At 57.8% G+C, this 19,178-nt stretch overlaps 1 protein-coding gene across 2 annotated transcripts; it reads right to left on the minus strand.

The window, feature by feature from the left end:
• Positions 1 to 755: 755 nt before the first annotated feature.
• Positions 756 to 17,636, minus strand: RAC2 (Rac family small GTPase 2). Of its 2 annotated transcripts, none has more exons than XM_082850364.1 (7): positions 17,490 to 17,636; positions 15,258 to 15,329; positions 8,348 to 8,465; positions 7,574 to 7,636; positions 7,079 to 7,238; positions 3,721 to 3,853; positions 756 to 1,219 (listed from the first exon to the last, which is right to left on the minus strand). In XM_082850364.1, the coding sequence occupies exons 1-6, from the start codon at positions 17,522 to 17,524 to the stop codon at positions 3,723 to 3,725; spliced, it is 579 nt and encodes a 192-aa protein (XP_082706490.1). In that variant the 5' UTR covers positions 17,525 to 17,636; the 3' UTR covers positions 756 to 1,219; positions 3,721 to 3,722. The 2 variants fall into 2 exon arrangements, with proteins under 2 accessions (XP_082706490.1, XP_082706489.1); XM_082850363.1 differs by lacking the exon at positions 756 to 1,219 and adding an exon at positions 1,609 to 3,097.
• Between the last annotated feature and the right edge of the window lie 1,542 nt (positions 17,637 to 19,178).

Here is a 19,178-nt window from a genome sequence, read left to right on the forward strand (position 1 = left end):
AAGGAACACAGAGCTGGGAGTCCTAAGACCTCAGTTACAAATGCTGTCAACTAACAGTAACAGAAGGCCTAACAGTGACATAAACAAATAAGTGGTTTCATGTTTGCTCTGTTCCCTTAACAAGGCAGCCACTGGCATTTGTTCAGCTGCTGACCAAAGTTGTTAAGAATTCAGGCTCTTTTTATCTTTCTGCTACTCCATTCTTAGCACGTTAGGTTGTATTTTCATGTTTGTGGCTTCAGGGTCATAAGATGGCTGCTGCAGCTCCAGACTTCTCATCAGTATTCATCAGGGAAGGGGCCAGGGCAATGGTCAGTGTTGGCTGGGTCCCTTATTCTTTATGGAAGACAACAAAAACTTTCACAGAAGCTACCTTTCCAACTGACTTTCACTTATGTCTTGTTAGCCAGAACTGTGCGAACTTGGAACTCCAGTTGCAAAGCAGGCTGGGAACAAGTATTTTTGTCTGGGGCTAAATACACTGCTGCTTTGCACAAAACTAGAATCCCGTTAGCAAAGAGGGTGGAAGTAGTGGTAGCAGGTGGGAAAGTACAGTGTCTGCCTTAGTGAACTGAGCTCTAACTCCTGTGCCTCTATTTCCTTCTTTGCAAAACAGAGATGTTAGTACTACATTGGAAGGCTGCTAGGAGAATTAAATGAGATCATATGTGCCGGGTGAAACCACACAATGGTGAGAGGATTTATTTCCTGACTTTATTATTGGTATAAAACAAGGACTGCATCCACTGGGGTAGGCTCAGGGGAAGAGGCATGTGGCAGAGGAGGTGTAAGCGCAGGATGAGCGAGGGAGGTGGGGTGCAGCCAGGCCTTGGGGCCACCAGGATGGTCCTGAATTTCTCTTGGGGCCCCGGAAGAGCAGGAAACAGAAAGAGGCTCTCCTCGACTGGCCCACTGGAAGGCGCTTCTCAGGGCTTTTAAACGTTGGATGTTTTAGGGTGTGAGTTCTGACACATACATGTCTGTATCTGTGTCGTGTGTTGGGGGGTGGGGCAGGGGTGTTAGTGGTTTTTTGGTTTGTTTCAGAGAAGTCACTTTAAAAGCATAACGACCTTGTCTGAGCTGAAACTAAAAAAGGCCACGGGATTTCCCCCCTGCACCCCATCCCTTTCAAGAGGGTTGGGCTCTCAGGAGGCCAGTGAGCTGAGATCTTGCATTAGAACTTCAGGACTTACGAGGGGCAGTGGAAGTGGCCGGGAGCCTGGAAGAGCAGAAAATGAAACCCAAATCATTTCACTGGCTGGGAATTGGGGGAACTTCTGTGTCGTCAGGGACGGGGTCTTATATCTCTTTTTTTTTTTTTTTTTTCTTTTTCTTTTTTTTGCGGTACGCGGGCCTCCCACTGCCGTGGCCTCTCCCGTCGCGGAGCACAGGCTCCGGACGCGCAGGCTCAGCGGCCATGGCTCACGGGCCCAGCCGCTCCGCAGCATGTGGGATCCTCCCGGACCGGGCCACGAACCCGCGTCACCCGCATCGGCAGGCAGACCCCCAAGCACTGCGCCACCAGGGAAGCCCCTTATATCTCTTTTTTTTAATCCTTTATTTTCGCTTCTCTAGAGTGTCAGCCCCTGAGGGCAAGAACTTGGGTGTACCGCTGGACCACAGAACAATGCCTGGCACAGAGTAGGTGTTCAGTGAATTCGTGTTGAATGGATGGATGACATTTAGATAGAGAAGCACAGTCATCCGCAGGATTGGAAAGTCTGGCATTTGTGAATTAGCAAACACTGAGGTGGGACTGGCTCCATCCTGTACCTTGGCGCTTTAGGGATGAGCTTCGTAAATCCTTACAGCAGCCCCATCTCTCTTTTAAAGAAACTTGCCTGTGTTTTGTGCCTGCTGGGTCCGGCATTGCTTCCTTACACTGTTGGGACACTTTCCTGGGACCTCCAATGGTGGAGACTAGGGGTTTCTGGCTGCTCGACACCCATATTCCCCAATTCTGGCAAAACTCTCAGTCTCCCTTTGAGAACCAACCCCTCCCTCCACTCTAGTGGGTATGGTTTTGAAAAGGCTGCCTCCGCTCCATGCTCTCATGTGGCATGTAGTCCAGGCTTGACCAATCAGAACACAGCATTCTCCTGACAAATGTGATTGGTTGAAAAGACCTGAGCTGGTCCAATCAGAGTAAACCTTAATTAGAACTTTGCCGGGGGCAGACACTTGCTCTTTTTTGCTGAACTTGAAACGGGAAGGATGAAGCCCTTGAGAGTCACCTGCCTAAGAATGAATCAGACATCAGAAGGTACAGGAAAGTGAGCTCTGATGACATCATTTGAGTCCCCTTGATCAAGCTGCACCTGAAGTCATGATATTTCCAAACTTGAATCAGTAAATTTATTTTCTGCTTAAGCAGGTTGAATTGGGTTCCTAGTTGCAATGACAGAAATCCCGACTGGCAGGGTCTGCAAGTTTTAAGACTGTCACAGGTAAATGCAGCTCAGGATCCTGTGAGTGGAGCAGAAAGACTTGAGAGGTGGCAGGAGTCAGCAGGACCCAGCCTTTTGATTGGCTGGGCAGGTGCCCACAGAGATTTAGAAAATCTAAATGTTTTGTGTTGTCCCCAAAAGGAGCACTAAGACCAGAAGAGCAAACTTCTCAGACACTTAATTTCGCTTCAGTAGGAGAACCTCAGACAAGCAAGACCATCAGTATTGGAGTAGACTGCCTCACGGGAGAGCAAGAGAGCCGTCCCTGAAGGTATATAAGTGGTGGCCGGCAACCATCCGGCCCGAAGTTTCCAGAGGGGATTCAGGCTTTGGGAGGGAGGAGTAAACAGGCAGATGATGCCACGTGGGGCATCTGACCACAGCAACACAGGGGTGGCTTATCGGTCCTGGGGCTCCCCTCTGGCCCCTGGGAAGGCAGGAGCACGAGGGGATGGGGACGCAGCACCTACAAATTCACACTCTTCCCTGGGGGGGACTCCAGCACAGAGAAGATGATGAGCCAAGCTCTGCAGCCATCTTGCTAAGAAACGCCACAGGAAGGGGACAGCGTGGCCAGCGGGGATGTCCTGGGGCTTTCGGTGGGGGCCCTGGAGGGTCAGAACCATCTGGCTGGGAGGGCTGGGTGTGTCCTGGAAAGGAGACAGGCAGTGGGTAAGAATTGGGGGCCAAACAGAATCCACAGCCCACTCCCGGCTCTCCTGGCTCACAGCTCATTCCAGCTCCCAGCTTTTGCTCAAGGTTGGCCAAGTCCTCTCCGTCCTTCTTGTCCCATCCATCCTGGAAGCCTTGTGGGTGCCTCCAACCCCTACCCATCCCTCTTCTGCCCCAGTAGCCTCATAACTCAGTCTGTCCTACCTCCACCCCTATATGTGGGTGTCAGGTCTCCCCGCCTCAAGCAGCCTCTTCCAAGGGGTAGGGGCTGAGGTATCTTTCTGCCGTGATCCTCCCCACCCTGCTGCAGGGACGGCAGAGGGGCAGCTCAGTGACACCACGCCTTGCCTCAGGTTACCTGGCATTTTCTGACACTTTGAACCTTCCTTCTGGGAATTGGGCTCACAGAGCAGGACCGGCTCAGGCAAATGGGCAACCTGAAGCCCCTTTGATGGTCCCTCTTCTGTCCCAGCCTAAATGCCACTCCCGATGAAACCTAGGGCCACCGAACAGTGGCTGGACGCCTCCCTCCCAGCCAGAGCCTGCTGTGTGTGTGGCGGGGGTGGGGGGGAGCGTGGGGAGGGGAGGGAGGGGCTCTTACCCCTAGAGGATGCTGCAGGGCCGCTTCTGTGGCCGCGTGGGCTGGGGGCACAGGACAGCCCGGATCGCCTCGTCAAAGACGGTTTTCAGGCCTCTCTGGGTGAGGGCTGAGCACTCCAGGTATTTCACTGAGTCTAGGTTAGGGCAGCAAGAGGGTAGAGGCCTAGGTCAGGGCTGGGCAGAACCCCGTCCCAAGCCATGCAACTGCACTGGCTGTGGCGGCCACCTGGGCTGTGTCACTCAGAGCAGGGTATTTACCCCTCTGTGCCTCAGTCTCCTCATGTCGGAAAGGGGGAGTTTTACTCAGAGGGAGAGGTTAAGACCCCCCCACGAAAGCAGGTCTGTGTCTTTCTTGGACACAAAAGCCCTTAATTTAAGGAAGGATACCTTCCTGGCAAGAAAGGGGCTCAAGCTACGGTGACCAAATTTCTCGGCGCCTCACTTTCTTCTAGAAAATTCCCACATGCCTGCCTCCATCCTCCCCCGGGAGGCCTGAGGAACCCGTGGCCCGCTCACTAGGACATTCCAAATGTCATCTAACCAGTCCTTCGCATCTCCCCACTTTACAGTTGAGAAAACTGAGGCTCAGAAAAGTCACTTATCCAAAGTCACACACTAGACATTTCCCCTCCGCCAGGGGCAGCTGGGGGCCCTCAGCAAGAGGAATGGGAACTGGGGAGCACCCATTCCCCCATGAGGGGACCAGCCTTCTCCCACGTGACCACTCAGGGCTGGAGCACGGGGCACAGACAGTGAGGAAGGTAGGCTGAGCCCCACTCCCAGGGGCAGTGTTCTGTGACGTTCTGGAAGGAACCTGTGAGAGCTCCTGTGTCCATTACAACCCAAGCAGTCTCCCTGAAGTGAGCAACTGAAAACAGAGAAGGAGAGGGGCAGGAAGGGGGAACTTTGCTCTTCCGTGGGGGGAAGAAGCAGACCAACGCTGATTAGCACCTGCTCCCTGCCAGGCACTGAGCTGGGCGCTTCCGACAACCCTGTGAAGAAATTCTGTGAGTCCCCGCTTCCCAGGTGAGGAATCAGGCCCAGAGAGGGGATGCCCCAGGGCCAGAGACACACAGCTGCGAGAGGGGAGCCAAGATCTCAGGAGGGGCAGCCCAGGGACGAGGGAAAGAAAGTGTGGGGCAAGGACAAGGAAACCAAGGCTCAGAGAGGATGTCACTTGTCCTGAGTCACACGCTGGATGTCTCCCTTGCACGCGGGAGCATTGTCCCACCAGGGAGCACAGGCAGTGGTCCCAGGGCTCGGCTGGCAGGTACGGAGCACCCCTAGTTGGGTCTGGGAATCTCGTCACCATAACCCTCTGTGCCCAGAAGGGTGTCACTGGGCATTTGGCCACTGTCTCCCTGCAAGGGACCGTAGCCAGTGTCCACTTCTTTCTTCCACACCCTCCAGCTGCGTCCTCCCTGGCACCTGCCACCCTCCTGCTTCCTGGATCAGTGGTGTCTAGAGAAAGGGTCCTGACTAGAGGCCTGGCCACTCCAGGACCTCAGCCTGTCCCCCCTCTCTGCTCCCCAGTCGCCCACCTGTGGGGGCAGCAGACCACCCTGATCATGACTGGGGGAGCCACGCAGCCCGGATTCGAGTCTCGGCCGTGGCACATCCCGGCTGGGTGGCCTCGAGCTAGTGACTTCTCCCTGAGCCTCAGTTTTCCTCCTCTGTAAAGTGGGATGATGAGAGTCCCTCCTTCATAGTTGCTGTGACGATGAAGCAGGAGAATGCACTGGCCCAGCACCCAGGAAGCGCTCAATCCTGTGATTAGCAGCCGGGATCAGAGCTGCCCCACAACTCGTCACCCTGGGCTGGTGGGCAGAGGCAGCTGCTGTCCTCGTTAGCCTGCAGGCCCCCCAGGTCTCCCCCTTGGCCTGGGCTTGTCCGAGGCAAGTTCAGAGTCATTAGTCACTGCCCCTGGCCACCCCCAGCTGGTATTGGCTCCAAGAGGACTGGCTAGAGGCCAAGGCAGGAACCCCAACTCATCTCCTCATGAAGGAGAAAGGAACTTTAGGGAGTGTATAGGCTGGCTAGTACAGATGGGGAAACTGAGGTCCAGAGAGGGGGAGCCACTGGCCCAAAGTCACACAGACAGTCATTGCCAGGACCAGAATCCAGGCTTCCAGGCCCCATCTCATCCGAAAGCTTGTGCTTTAAGAAGGACGGGGTCGGACACAGGCTGGAGAGTCACTGTCTTGGGTGGAAGGAGTCCGGGGGGACAGGCTGTTCAGAAAGAAGAGAAGGCAGGGGTGCAATCCCCAATATTCGTGAGGAAAGACCAGAGGGCCTGAGAGCCAGAGCCCCTAGGATGGGACAAAGGACCCAGGGTTTAAGTGGCAGCGGAGGCCCCTGGGAAAGACGGCCATGTCACTGGGCTAGTCACATGAAGGAGGGGGTGACGGCTGTGGTTTCTCTTCCTGTGAAGAGATGTGAGTCCCCAGGGCCCTCCCAGTTCCGGCGGAAGGAAGAGTGGTAGGGCTGAGGGGGGGATGGGTTGCAGCAGGCCCCACCAATTCAGGGGCCAAACCCTGGGTCTGCCGGACCCTGTGGTGAGCAGAGCACCCTGGGCAGCTGGGCCACTTCTCATAGTGGCCAAACCCCACTGGTGGTCCAGGCTCTTGGGCAAGTACCCTGTCCCCAGGCAAAGGACAGCAGACCTGGACGCCACGGAAGAGGCCAGACCCATCGGTCATCACCTCCCTGGTGCAGGCAGCCCTGAGCCACCACGAGGAGGCCCCCAAGCCATCGGTTTGTGGTCCTGTGTTCAAATCCTGGTTCTGCCACCTACCAGCTGCGTGACCCTGAGAAGTCACTTCTCTGGCCCAGTGGCCGGGAGGCAAAGAGGAGTTGGGCTGAGAAGCCAGGAGGGTGAGGAATGGGGGGTGAGAAGGATGCAGAGGGAAAGACGTCACCCTTCAAACCCAAGCAGAAGCACCACCTCCAGGAAGCCTTCCCGGAAAACCCAAGCCTGACTTGGCTGCTCGTCCTCTGAGAAACCACGGCACACCCCCCTCCATCCCTGCTTCTGTCTGTCCAAATGCACTTATTTCAATGTCTGTTTATGGATTATACTGATACTATAATAACAATTAACACAAAGCGCTTCCCACGTGCAGTGCTGCTCTAGGAGCTCACGGGCATGAATTCATTTAATCCTCCCAACCACCCAGCGCTACTACTGTTGCCATGGTTCACGGAGGAGGAAACACAGGCCCAGAGAGGCTAAGTGACTCGTCCAGGGTCACACAGCTAGTACACGGCACACCCAGGGTGGAATCGCACAGCCTGGCCCTGGAAGCTATGTTTCCAATCCCCCTGCACCCAGCTCCCCTGTCTGAGCCCAAGCCCTGTACCGATCTCCTTGGCCAGCGCCAGGCCCTGCGGGTAAGTAATGGGCGCCAGCTTCTTCTCCTTCAGCTTCTCGATGGTGTCCTTGTCGTCCCGCAAGTCCAGCTTGGTGCCCACCAGGATGATGGGCGTGCTGGGGCAGTGATGCCGCACCTCCGGGAACCACTGGGCCGGTGGGTGGGGGCAGGAGGTTGTGCAGGGGGTAGGGGGAGAAGAGGGGCACCAAGTCGGGAGGAGATAATAGGGAGTCATGAGGGTGTGTGGGGAGGAGAGAGGACAGGTTAGAGAGTAAAGCTAACTATCACAGCCCCCTCTGAGACCCCCTCTGAGTCTCACCCCCAGTCCTCCCCGCCAGCCCTGGGTGGCACTAGGGACCCTCTCTGCCCACATCCTCTGCTGCCCCAGAGGCAGGCCAAAGTCAGCGGTCCCTCCCTCCCGTGCTCCCCTCCCTCAGGGTCACCGGCCCCATCCCCCCAAGACCCCCGCTCCATCCCGCTCACCTTGGCCCGGACATTCTCATAGGAGGCTGGGCTGACAAGGGAGAAGCAGATGAGGAAGACGTCCTGGGAGGTCAGACAAGGGTTACTCGTGAGGGGAGGCCTGGAGGCATCCCACCTGGGCTCTCCCACACCTGGGCAGTCACTGAGGGCTGGAGCGCCCAGGGGATGCTGGGCGCTTAGGACCCGGCAGAGCAGGGATTCCCTTCCCACCTCTACACCAGGCTGCTGCTTGTTTATCCAACACTTCCTAACGGCCCGAGCCTGTTCTAAGTGGCTAATCTTCACACAACACTGTAGCGGTGCTGCTGCTACCCCATTCCACAGATGGGGAAAGTGAGGTTTACAAGGATTAAAGCATTTGCCATCTGCAACTCCAGAATCCATGCTCCTCACCAGGCACTCACTACCTACCCCCCACCCGCCGTCTGGTCACCAGCCCCAGCGCTTTCCTTGCCACCCTGGAGACAGAGCCCAGCAGCCACACAGCCACCTGCAGATGTGCCCCCATCACTCCTCCCCTCCCCTAGCACCCCCAGAGCCGGCCATCCTGAGCTCCCATTGGTCCAGAGCCTGCCTGCCCCGCCCACTGAGAAACAGGTGGTGTGGCAGCCCAAGAGGCAGAGGGGCTGGGAAGACAGAGGGCATGGTAATGACAGGGGCCTGATGGAGGGCGGGGACTCCTCGAGCTGGGCCTTAAGGGAAGGGTCAGGGTTCAGCAGGCAGAGGCAACAGGGATGCAAAGCCCAGGACCACGAGGAGGGCTGGGCAGCATACCGTCTGCGGGTAGGAGAGCGGCCGGAGGCGGTCGTAGTCCTCCTGCCCTGCCGTGTCCCACAGCCCCAGGTTCACGGGCTTGCTGTCCACCATCACGTTGGCTGAATAGTTGTCGAACCTGTGGGAACAGGTAAGATAGAAGGGCCAGTGTCCAGCCCCAGAGTCTAGGGACTTGCAGTCCATGGTTCCATGGCAGAGGCCAAGACCCAGAGAGGGGCTACAACAGGACCAAAGTCACAAAGCTCTATGCAGTTGGGTTTTATTTTTTATTTTTCTTAAATACTGATCTATTACATAAGAAATTTTAAACGCAGGTAAGCATAAAGAGGAAAACATTGTCTCTACTGTTTTTCTGCCCTTACCTACCCTTTGGAGAGACGATTTTTCAAGGCTGCATAACATTCTCTCCAAGGCATGATCAGAATAAACGTTACCCACCTCCTAGGCTGGACGCTGCGGCTGGTCACCCAATATTTGCTGAATGAGTGTTCATTCCCATCTTAGGTTGGGTCCCCCCAGAAGCAAACCCCGAGATGAGGGAGTGGCACCAGCGGTTTATTTGGGAAGTGACTCCAGGCAGCCGAGGGGAAGGGACAGCAGCTGTTGAGCTGTTACTGCTCGGGAACTGGGGCTCCGTCTGGCTGGGGCCACTGAGCTCAGGGCATCCCCCAGAGGAGGCAGGGACCTGGGGTATTTAACCACCTTCTCCATCTCCCACTGGCAGAGGGAAGTCCTTGGGTGTTAATTCCCTGGCCTTCCAGCCCACCCCTAGTGCACACCAAAAACTGTCAGTTACTGGAGATTTCAGGAAGTGCCACTGGCACACACTGGAAAGGCACATGTTGAAGGAATAGGGTGGGGCAGAGGCTAAAATCTCCCTGCCAACACCAGAGAGGCCTCCAGGGCAATCGCACAAGCTCGCACTGTGGGGAAACGTCCCAGACACCTCCCTCCCTCTCCCCGACCTGGAAAGAGCTTGTCGTCCCCTCTCTCAGGCAATTGCTTTGCCTTGACTATGAACTGGTTTTAGTGTGTCTCTGTCCCGCCTATGGGCTGTGGGCTCCATGAGGGCGGGGCCCATGTCAATTTCATCTCTGAAGACTCAGGACTGGCACCTAGTGAGTGTAGGTGGAACAGAGTTAAACCAAACTGAACTGAAGCCCTTGGGATGCCACCCCCTCCACGAAGCCCTCCCAGAATACGGCTCAGTGACAGGCTGCAAAAGCCGTAATGCTTCAGAGCAACTCCAAAGACATCTGTCCTGTGACAGGCAACCGCCCCCCAAAAAAAGTGGGTAACCTGACATGTTTAACACCCCATGCTTGTCCAGCCTTAAGTTCCACAGATGGCCCTGCTCCCTCCTGCCTGGAAAGTTCCTGCAAACGCCCCTCCCCTGGCTCCCCACTCTTCTTCTTTCCTGGTGCTGGGCTGACTCTTACTCATCCTCCCTCCAGTCCCATTTCAAGGTCACCTCCAGGAAGCCTTTCGCGAGCCCCAGCCAGGTCGGGGCCCCCACCCCGTCCCAACTCAGTAATCTGTGGTGAACTTAGCACCCAAACAGCAGACATCAAGCCTGGCTTGTTCCTCACTGCACCAAGGCCAGCATCGCACTTGGCACGTAGTAGGTGCCCTGTGGACCTACTCTTGGTACCACCCATACCATAGTGGGATTTCAGGCGGAAGGCACTGTTCAGGGAGACATCGCTGGGCATGATGGAGAAAGAAGTGTCCATGCTTTCTTCGGCTTCTGCCAGAAACACTCCTTTGGGATGAGCTTAGGATGCAGGGACACTCTTTCCTTTACTGTCCAGTCTGAAATTCTGACACCAAAAAACCCCCAAGATTCCTTGAGCCAAAGGCATCTGTCTTCTCTGAGCCAACTCCAGGGTCTCAGGGGCCGTGGCAATGGGGAAAGAGCTGGTTCCTGGGACTTGTAGCAGCACCAAACACCTGCTCCGGGGCTGGTCAGAGGGTTAGAGACCTTCATACATTAGGTCTTGAAGTCCCAAGTGACCCAAGATAAAAGAACCTCAAGTTCTTGCCATTAGACAGTTGAGGAAACCGAGACCCCAAGAGGTCAGATAACTCTTCCAAGGCCAACCAGCTCACAAGCATAGGAGCTGGGATTTGAACCTGGCTCCCTCTGTACACTCATTTGTGAGCGAGAGAGTGGACAGATGCGCTGCAGGAGGGTTGATTCGCCCGGGGATAGCCACCCAGAGGTGGGAGGGAACAGTAAGTTCCTTGTGAAGCCTTGTCCTGGTTGTGTGACCCTGGGTGAGGAACCCAGCTTCTCCGAGCCCCACTTTCTTCATTGTGAAAAAAGCCCTATCTTTTGGGGCCATTAGGAAGATCCAGGGACAGAGGATATTCAAGCCACCTCATGGGGAGATGCCGAGGAGCTGAACAGTCTCATCCTTCAACGTCACCGGCCCCCCACAGAGGACCAGCTGCCAGACCCTGAGGGATCACTGCAGGGACAAAATGATCCACAACTCCCGGGGTCCCCTACTTCAGAGACCCGCAGGGAGCCAGGACCAGAGGAGCCTTAGACCACCACTGCGGCCAACCCTCACTCCCATTTACCAGATGAGGAAACTGAGGCTCACAGACAGGAAGGGACTTGCCCAAGATCTCGCAGTCAGTTGGGGGCAGAGCCAGGACTAGATCCTGTTACCCAATTCAGAAAAGCTCATGGCGTAAGCATCACTGCGAATTCATGGCTGGAGACTCAGCAGAGTTTGAGCTGGGGTCTGGGGGCTGACTGGGAGCTGTGGAGAGGGCAGGGAGCTCACGCTGGCTGGGCACCTAGGGGTGCCAAGTGCTGTTCCAGGCCCTTCATACTTAGATCGTTTCAGTGAGCCCAGGAAGTGGATTCCACCATGGTGCCCCTTTCACACAGCAGGAAACTAAGTCAAAGCCCGAGAGTGACCTGCCCATGGTCACACGGCTGGAGTGCTTTCACCCAGAGTCTGTGTGGCTTCTTTCTGCACCCCCAGGGCTGCAGGCCCGGCCCTGACCCCAGCATGGAGTGGAGGAGGGGTATGGGGGGCAGGTGAAAGGGGGCTCAGCGCCGGGCATCACCTGACCACTACCCAAGCTTCCAGGGGAAAGAAGGTGGACTCACAGAACACAGAGACCACAGGGCATGCATGGCTGTGACTTGGGGACCAGGGAGGATTGATAGGTCAGGTGGGGCATGGACCACTGCTGGATTCGGGGCGTGGTCCTCCAGGCAATGGGGAGCCAGCGAGGGGCTTCACCAGGCAGGGCTTACATGATCAGCTTTGCATTTGGAAAAGGCCCTCTTGGCCACTGGGTGGAAAAGTCTTGGAGAAGGGTCAGAGGGGAAGCTGGGAGATGGAGCCACCGGTGAGAGAGGTGGGTGGTTGGAGGAGATGGGGGAGCGGAGAGGTGTCCCAGGTGGGATGCAAGGGGACAGAGGGCGTGTATGAGCAGTGGGGAGGCTTGAGCCAGCAGGACACAGTGAGGGAATAACTCGCTCGGTGTCAAGAGTATGGGGCGAGGGGGAGGTGCGAGGCCAGGCCGGAAAGCTTGGTACGTCCACTAGGGAGGCTGCACGTCATCCTGTCCATGGGAATCTGGGCTGGATTTGCCAGTTTACAAAGGAAGGTGAAAACCAAGTACCGGCCCCTCCGACCTAAATTAACCACCTGTGTTCTTCCTTCCCAGAGACAAGCCCCCACAGAGCTGAGCCCCCTGCTGGTGTGAGTTCCAGCACCTTCTCAGGACAGGCTGGAACATGCCCTCCCTGCCCGCCAGGCTGGCCCTGTCACTACAGAGCACCAGCCACGTGCTCATCTCTGTTCTAGAAGCTGCTCTAGTGCCGCGGTCCCCAACATTTTTGGCACCATGTCTTCTTTCATGGAAGACAATTTTTCCACGGAATGCGCGAGGCAGGGGCAGGGGAGGAGGAGGGGGAAGGGGGGGCGTGCTGGTCCAGGCGGTAATGCGATCAATGGGAGCGATGGGAGCCGCAGATGAAGCTTCGCTCGCTCACCTCCTACTGTGCTGCCGGGTTCCTAACAGGCCGTGGCCCAGGGGTTGGGGACCCCTGGTCTAGTGAACTAGACAGACCAGGGCCCTGTCCTAATGGAGCTTCCATCCCAGCAGGAGAAGTCAGATGGGGAAGGGCTGCGAAGAATGTCAAGCAGGGTGGAGAGATGGAGGGGGCCTGGGCGGAGCGAGGGGCTGCTTTAGACAGTGTGTCAGGGAGGGGATACCTCGGCCAGGAACTGAGTGATGGAAGTGGTGAGTGCAGAAGCCTGGGGGAGGCTGGCGTGTCTGGTCCCCGAGGACCAGAATGGAGTAAGTAAGAGGTGGGTTTTAAGGGAGGAATTTAGGCTCCATCTAATTTTCGCTTTTGAAAGCTCACCTGGGCTTCCGTTTGAGAATGATCAAAAGCAGAGGGGAAAGGGGAGAACCCCTAGGTCCCCTAGGTCACAGGTACCTGAGAGCAGGGTCCTCCTGCCTTGTCTTTGTATCCCCAACCCCCAGCACAGGGCCATCCACAGAGCAGGCTTCGGTCTCCCCATCTGTGAGACAGGGCTTTGACCCTGAGCTCTTATCCCCCAACCCGCAGGCAGCAAGTTCAGCTCAGCTCTCTCGCTTATCTGACCTGGTCCACTGGCACCTGCCTCCGGCCCCAGCAAACCCTACCACCCCCAGCCCCAGAGCTCTCTTGAGCTCTGTCTCTGTGCCGAAGATCTCAGGCTACCTGTTTTGCCCAACTCTGCTCTCCCCGGCTGTCCCCACCCTCCACTGTCAAGGGCTCAGGGTGGCTTATTTTCCCCTCTCTGTCACAGGGGTGCGAGCACTGTAGCAGGAGCCCCTCTGGGGGCTTGTCCAGAGCCGAGTAACTCCATATGGAAGACAAAGATGGTGGGATGCAGGCCTGGCTACACAACTGGCAGGTCCAGCACAAAATGAAAATGCAGGGACCCTTGTTCAAACATTAAGAATTTCAGGATGGGGCATCTGAGCGTTAAACCTAGTGCAGGACCCACCCGAGGGGCTCACCCAGGAGCCGGCCCTGCTCTCTGACCCAACCCCTCAGAGTCCTGGGAAGGTAAACCTTGTCTGGTCCATTCTGTCTGTCCTTCCACAAGGTTGTCCAGGACCACCGAATCCACTCGGGGCCACCAGGGGCCAGTCTCTCCGGGCTGCTGAGCGCAATTGGCCCTACCTCGGTCTCTGCTGGTCCCACCATCTTGCACCAGAGAACTCGCCGCCTCCCACCTCCCTGCACGGGGAAGGCCCCCGGGGCAATGAGCTTGGCATGTCCCAGCCCTGCCCCTCCTCTTAAAGAAAGGGAAAACTGAGGCTCACCGAGGGGAAGCGATTGGTCTAAGGTCTTTGAGCACGTGGGCCCTCCAGCCCAGCTGCAACAGGCAGACAGGACACAGGTAGCGCCAGCACCGTCCTGGGGAGACTGCCCTCCCCGATTCTGCACCTGCCTTCCCGCTCAGGGCTAGAGCCAGCCCTCCCTCAGCACCAGAAGGCATTGGGTGATTGGTGGTGAGCGAGCAGGTAAGGGCCGACGAGGAGAGGGGCACTGGCGCCATGGCGGGAGTTGCGAAATGAACCGGGGCAGAAATCAGTTTTCCAGGCTTCCTACCCAGGTTTCTCTGCCCTCTCCTCGCTGCCGTCCTCCTGCCCGGGCTGGGGTCCCTGAGGCAACTGGAGCCAGGGCCAGTGTCCCAGGGAGACATATCAGTAGAGGGAGCCCAGCCCACCTGGTGACCCTGGCGGACAGGCCCCTTAGCTGCTGTGAGCCTCAGGCACCCTGGGGCTAGAATAATAGCCACCTCCTCCCATGAGCATCGAATGAGATCACACATGTGTGACATTTCGTCCGGGGACCAGGACACAGTAGGCCCTTGATAGATGGTAGCAGTGATCCAACCTCCTAGGGCCTCTCCATGAAGTTCAATTCAGGTCAACTCAAAACAGATATATCGTGTCTAAGGCAATGTGCAGACTGCACTGTGCGTAAGACACTCTCCTAAGACAACGGGGAGACCCAGAAAGGACTGGACGTGGCCCCCTGCCCGCCGTAGGCTCGTGATCACGGGAAAGATCAGACAAAATCTCTCTGGGGAGGGAGAGACACTTTCAGGCTGGATCAGAAAGGCTTCCTGGGGGAGCAGACACTGGAGCTGGCCTGGAGGTCTTAGACATGTGGACGTGGGAAGGAAAAGCAGTCCGGGAAGAGGGAGCAGCTGGAGCAAAGGCCCTGAGGTGGAAATGCCCAGGGAGCGCTTGGTGACCAGGGGCGGGAAGCAGACGGGACAAGAAGCAAAGTACTGGGCTATGAAGCCAGAAAGGAAGGTGGGAGAAGGCCACACAGAGCCTTGGATGCTGTGCTATGGAGTTGGGGGGCCGTCCTGAGAGGGATGGGGCCACCGAGCACCGGTGAGAGGGGGCCGATGCTTCCCATTCACCCCACATACTCCTACATACCTGTGCATCAGGTGACAGCCCTGCCACCACATCCAACACGAGGGCAGGCCTCTCCCCCGGCACACACGTGGGCCCTGATGTCTCTGATCTCCCGGTGTCGAGGCCCTCCACGACTCGCCCCGGCCCCTCTCCTACCCTGCTTTTGCTCACGCCAGCCCTCCGCATCTCCCCGCTGGAAGGCCACCTGCTCCCTGGCACACCTTCTGCACCTCCCCACCCCGCGGCAGCCTCTCTCCCCTCTGGGGGCCCTCGGCACTCATCCCGGCGCTGGTTGCTGCCTCCCCGGCTGAACCAGTGGGCAGCTCTGGCAGGCAGAGACTGGCTGGAGGCTGACTTTCAGGCTCACAGGATGTGCCTGAAAAGGGGGTGGGCTTGGTGATGCGTGTCTCCCCAGCCTCCGAGCGCCCCGCCCACGCACAGAACTCACACGGTGGGGATGTACTCTCCTGGGAAGGCGTTGGTGGTATAGCTGATGAGCAGACACGTCTTGCCCACGGCTCTGCAAGACAGGAAGTTCGAGAGGACAGTGGTCATGGGCCCTGCCCGAGACTCAGGGAGGTTTCTCAGCACCTGCCCAGTCCCCTAGCCCAGCCCTCAGAGAAGACCCAGGCCCACCCCTCTGGGCATCAGTGTCCCCGTCTGAGAATCCCTGTATCAGTGTTCTCACACCTAAGAGTCATCTGGGGTGTTTGTTAAAGGACAGACTTCAAGGTCCTACCCTAGAGATTCTGAATCAGGGGTGTGGGCTGGATCTGGGAATTTGTATTGTAACAGGCTTCCCTAGGTGACAATGATGTGAGACAGAGGGTTAAGAGCAGGGGGTCCCCAGGAGGCCCCTGGTACCTGCCCAGAGCTCTGCCATCACTCCCCCGGGATCCAGATCCCAGCTTCATCACCTGCCTAGTGGCAGCATGATCTTAGGCAAGTCACTTAACCTCCCTATGCCTCAGTTTCCCCATCCAGAAAATAGGGATAAGAATAGGGATAAGATGAGTTCATCTCATAGGATGGACCGAGAGGTAAATTAGACGAAGCCGGGAAAAGAACTGAGCACAGTCCTGGCACAGCGTAGCAGCAGCAAATACTGGGGAAAGCCTGACCCTCCTCTTTCCCTCCCACCTCACCATGGCTGTTAAGAGCATGGAGTTTAGGAATCAGAGAGACCAGGATTCAAATCCCATGAGGTCTTGGGCAAATGACAACTTCTTTGAGCTTCAGTTTTCCCAACTGTAAAATGGGCCTAATATTAGGGTTGGTGGGAGGATAAAACAGAGGAGTGTGACTACCCCAGGGCCTGCACATAGTAAGTACTAAGTTAGTAGTGATCGCCATTACTCGTGCAGTCTTCGCCCTCAGTCTGCTGGGCTGGGAGGGGGCAGGGGGCACAGATAGCCCTGGGCCTTCCCCTGCCCAACTTGGTTTCGTCACTTCCTGCTCGGAGGAGACCGGCTGCCCTCTTCTCCCCACCCCCTGCCCCGGGCCTGCCAACAAGGTAACTCTAAGTGACTGGAACATTGCCCTTGGCTTCCGCCCTCCCCTCCTCAGATCAGATATAAAGCAGAAGTGAACAGGGCTGGACAGGCGGGCAGATAACGTGCATCAGAATCAGCGGAGGGCTGCCTGATAAACCAGCCCACCCCAGGCCGGGAAAATCGAGTCTCTTAAGGCCTCAGGCTGCCCCTCAGTAGGATGGGAGGGTTGGATAAGAGGCCTGCCCAGCCAGACCAGCGGGAACGTGTCGGGGTTGGACCTACAGAAAACCCCAGGCGGTACCTGCAGACTGGACCCTAAGACAGTGCTGCCGGCAGGCACGAGAGACCGGCACATCAAAGCTGTCATTTTACAGATGAGGAAACTGAGGCCCATAGCGGGACATGACAACCTGAGGTCGCTGAGATGTAACAGCTGGGAAGTCGCCTCGGCTCAGCCTGGCCCACACTGGCCCCCAGTCACGCCCCTCCCCCTTCCCCCTCCTCCCGCAGCTCTGCCTCTCACGCCCCTCCCCCTTCCTCCTCCTCCCGCAGCTCTGTCTCTCACGCCCCTCCCCCCTCTGCTCCTCACCCACAGCCCCCGCGCAAGCTCCCAAGTTCCCCAGCCTCGCAAGCTGAGGCTCAGGAGGCCGGCTTCACCAAACACACTTACGTGCAGGACAACCAGTCAAAATATCGCAAGGGGCCCCACATCAACCCTGCGGGCATGGGCCTCTTTCCAGATGGCCAAGCTGAGGTTCTGAGAGGTGCTGTGACTTGCCCAAGGCCACACAGCAGCGCAAGCCAGTGACCAGAGCCCAGGTCAGCCTGGGGACCCACCTCCCCCCACCCCGAGCCGGCATCCACAGAATCGAAGCCTGAGGGCCCATGGGAGACCAGCCTCAGCTCTCAGGGTGCAGGCGAGAGGCCCCAGGAACCCCCAACCCTAGTCCTGTACTCTCCACCAAGGCAGCTTCCGGGGTGAGGTGGGCAGACAGAGTGGAGCTGTCCTCAGCCCACCCCTGGGGTTCCCTCTGGGCCCTGGGAGAAGAAGGGAGCCGTTCCTCCGGCGGCCTCCCAGGGACCCCTCCATCTGCAGGGCAGGGGGCTTCCCCAGGGGCGCCAGGGCGGGGGGGGGTGCCAGGGCTACCCCGGGATGGAGCTGTCAGCAAGTCCAGCCGGGTACCTACCCATCTCCCACCACCACACACTTTATGGCCTGCATCGTGTCCGAGGCCTGGAGGGCAGCGGTGCTGACAGCTCAGGGCCCGGAGCGCTTCTGCAGACACAGGGGTGTGGAGAGCTGGCGAGGTGCCCTGAGCAAGGAGCAGCAGCGGCGGGACGGGAGGCAGGCGGAAGCGGAAGGGGAACCTACCCAAGCTGCTGCCCCCACGGCGTTTGCAGGAGGCGGAGCCTGCGGTCTGGCCGAACGGCTCAAGGGTAGGGTGGCCCTCAGGGGCTGGGCTGGGCCCCTGCCGGGCATCCCTGCTCTGGGACACCAGCAGGAGACCTGGGGACCCTCTGGGCTGGAGACTCACTTCCACGGGCAGGGCCAGAGCTGTTCTCCAAGAACCTGAGGCTCCTAAGAATGTAGTTCACCTCGGTTCTGGGCAATAGCATTTAATGAGCACCTACTGTGTGCCAGGCACAGGATCGGGTACTGGTGAGTCTAGGATGTGAGCGGGAAGATACGGCTTCATCACAGGTGTCCATAAAACAAGGCAGGAAGTGATGGGGCCACGGAAGATTGACAGGGAGGGGACCTCAGAGTTACACAGAGGGCGAGCCAGGGCCTTCGAGGTGGTACTTAAAAGCTAGTGTCAGAGACAGGGCTCTCCAGAGGGGAAGACGCGGATGCTCCCCAAGCGGGGGCCATTGTGGGACCCCCTGAGTGCGAAACGATGGGAGAGATATGGGGGGGATATGATGGGGCAAGAAGGGAGGTGGGGATCAGCTGACAGAGAAGGGGAAACGTCAAGGGAAGTGATGGGCAGTGCCCCACGCCAGCCAGGCCCGGTGCTGGAGGCAGCCCTGGGGGACCGGGCGCGCTGGCTCAGGAGCTGTGGCCCGTTTGAACGATGCTGAGACAGAAGGTCTTAGAAGCCAGTTGGTTCACTAGGATCGCCCAGCCTGAACTCAAACACAGGGCCAGGTGACTCCAAACTCTTCTGTCACCCCGGCTGCTGTCTGGGGGACAAAGCCTGAGATCTGCCGTGGGTGGGGAGGGCGAGTGCGCCCCCTCAGCCTCGAGGGGCCTCGGGATCGGAGCAGCAGTGGATCTCCGCAGCGGGCTTCACGTTCACTCTTCTCTGCCACCGCTCCCCATGCCCAGCACCCCTCCGGCTGCAGGGACGAGGGGCAGGAGGGGATGGGCAAAGCCACTCGTCACCCACCCCGGGTGGGGCACTCAGGTCAAACCAGGAAACCAGCCAGAGAATTTGGAGCGCCCGGTGCTGGGCAGCCAGCGCCACTCCCACTCTATCCCCCCCACCTCTCCCCCACCCCACCCCCGTCACTCCAGCACCTGGATCTGAACCTTCCCAGACCTTCCACACAAGTTACAGGGTTCCCAAAGACAGCTTCTGCCGAAAGGGAGATGCTACCTCCCCAAGGACCGGCTCCAAAAACTTGGCCAGCCAATGAGTAAAACCTGCCAACCGACTTCGACGTCTTCGCTCTGTGCTTTGCATGGGCTGAGCTGAGACAGTGGAAAGCACTTCACGGCGCCCAGCCGGGGTCAGGAAGGCCAAGCATCCCCCCATGACCCAGCCTGGGCACCTCACAGGCCACCCAAGGACTTCGTCCTGACTACTCCCCCAAATCCACATTCTTTTCCCAACCGCTGCAATCCCGATCCCATAGGAAAACCTCTGTGTTAA

The sequence above is a fragment of the Leucopleurus acutus genome (genome assembly GCF_964270905.1).
Source record: "Leucopleurus acutus genome assembly, chromosome: 11".
Taxonomy (NCBI): domain Eukaryota; kingdom Metazoa; phylum Chordata; class Mammalia; order Artiodactyla; family Delphinidae; genus Leucopleurus; species Leucopleurus acutus.

What these genes read in the sequence shown, in the direction of transcription:
- RAC2 (XM_082850364.1), bottom strand. Translation starts at nt 17,524, where the DNA reads ATGCAGGCCATAAAGTGTGTGGTGGTGGGAGATGG. An exon ending in CGCTCTCCTACCCGCAGACG is followed by an intron (nt 7,637 to 8,347) that starts GTATGCTGCCCA and finishes CTGACCTCCCAG; the next exon opens with GACGTCTTCCTCATCTGCTT. An exon ending in ATGAGAATGTCCGGGCCAAG is followed by an intron (nt 7,239 to 7,573) that starts GTGAGCGGGATG and finishes CCACCGGCCCAG; the next exon opens with TGGTTCCCGGAGGTGCGGCA.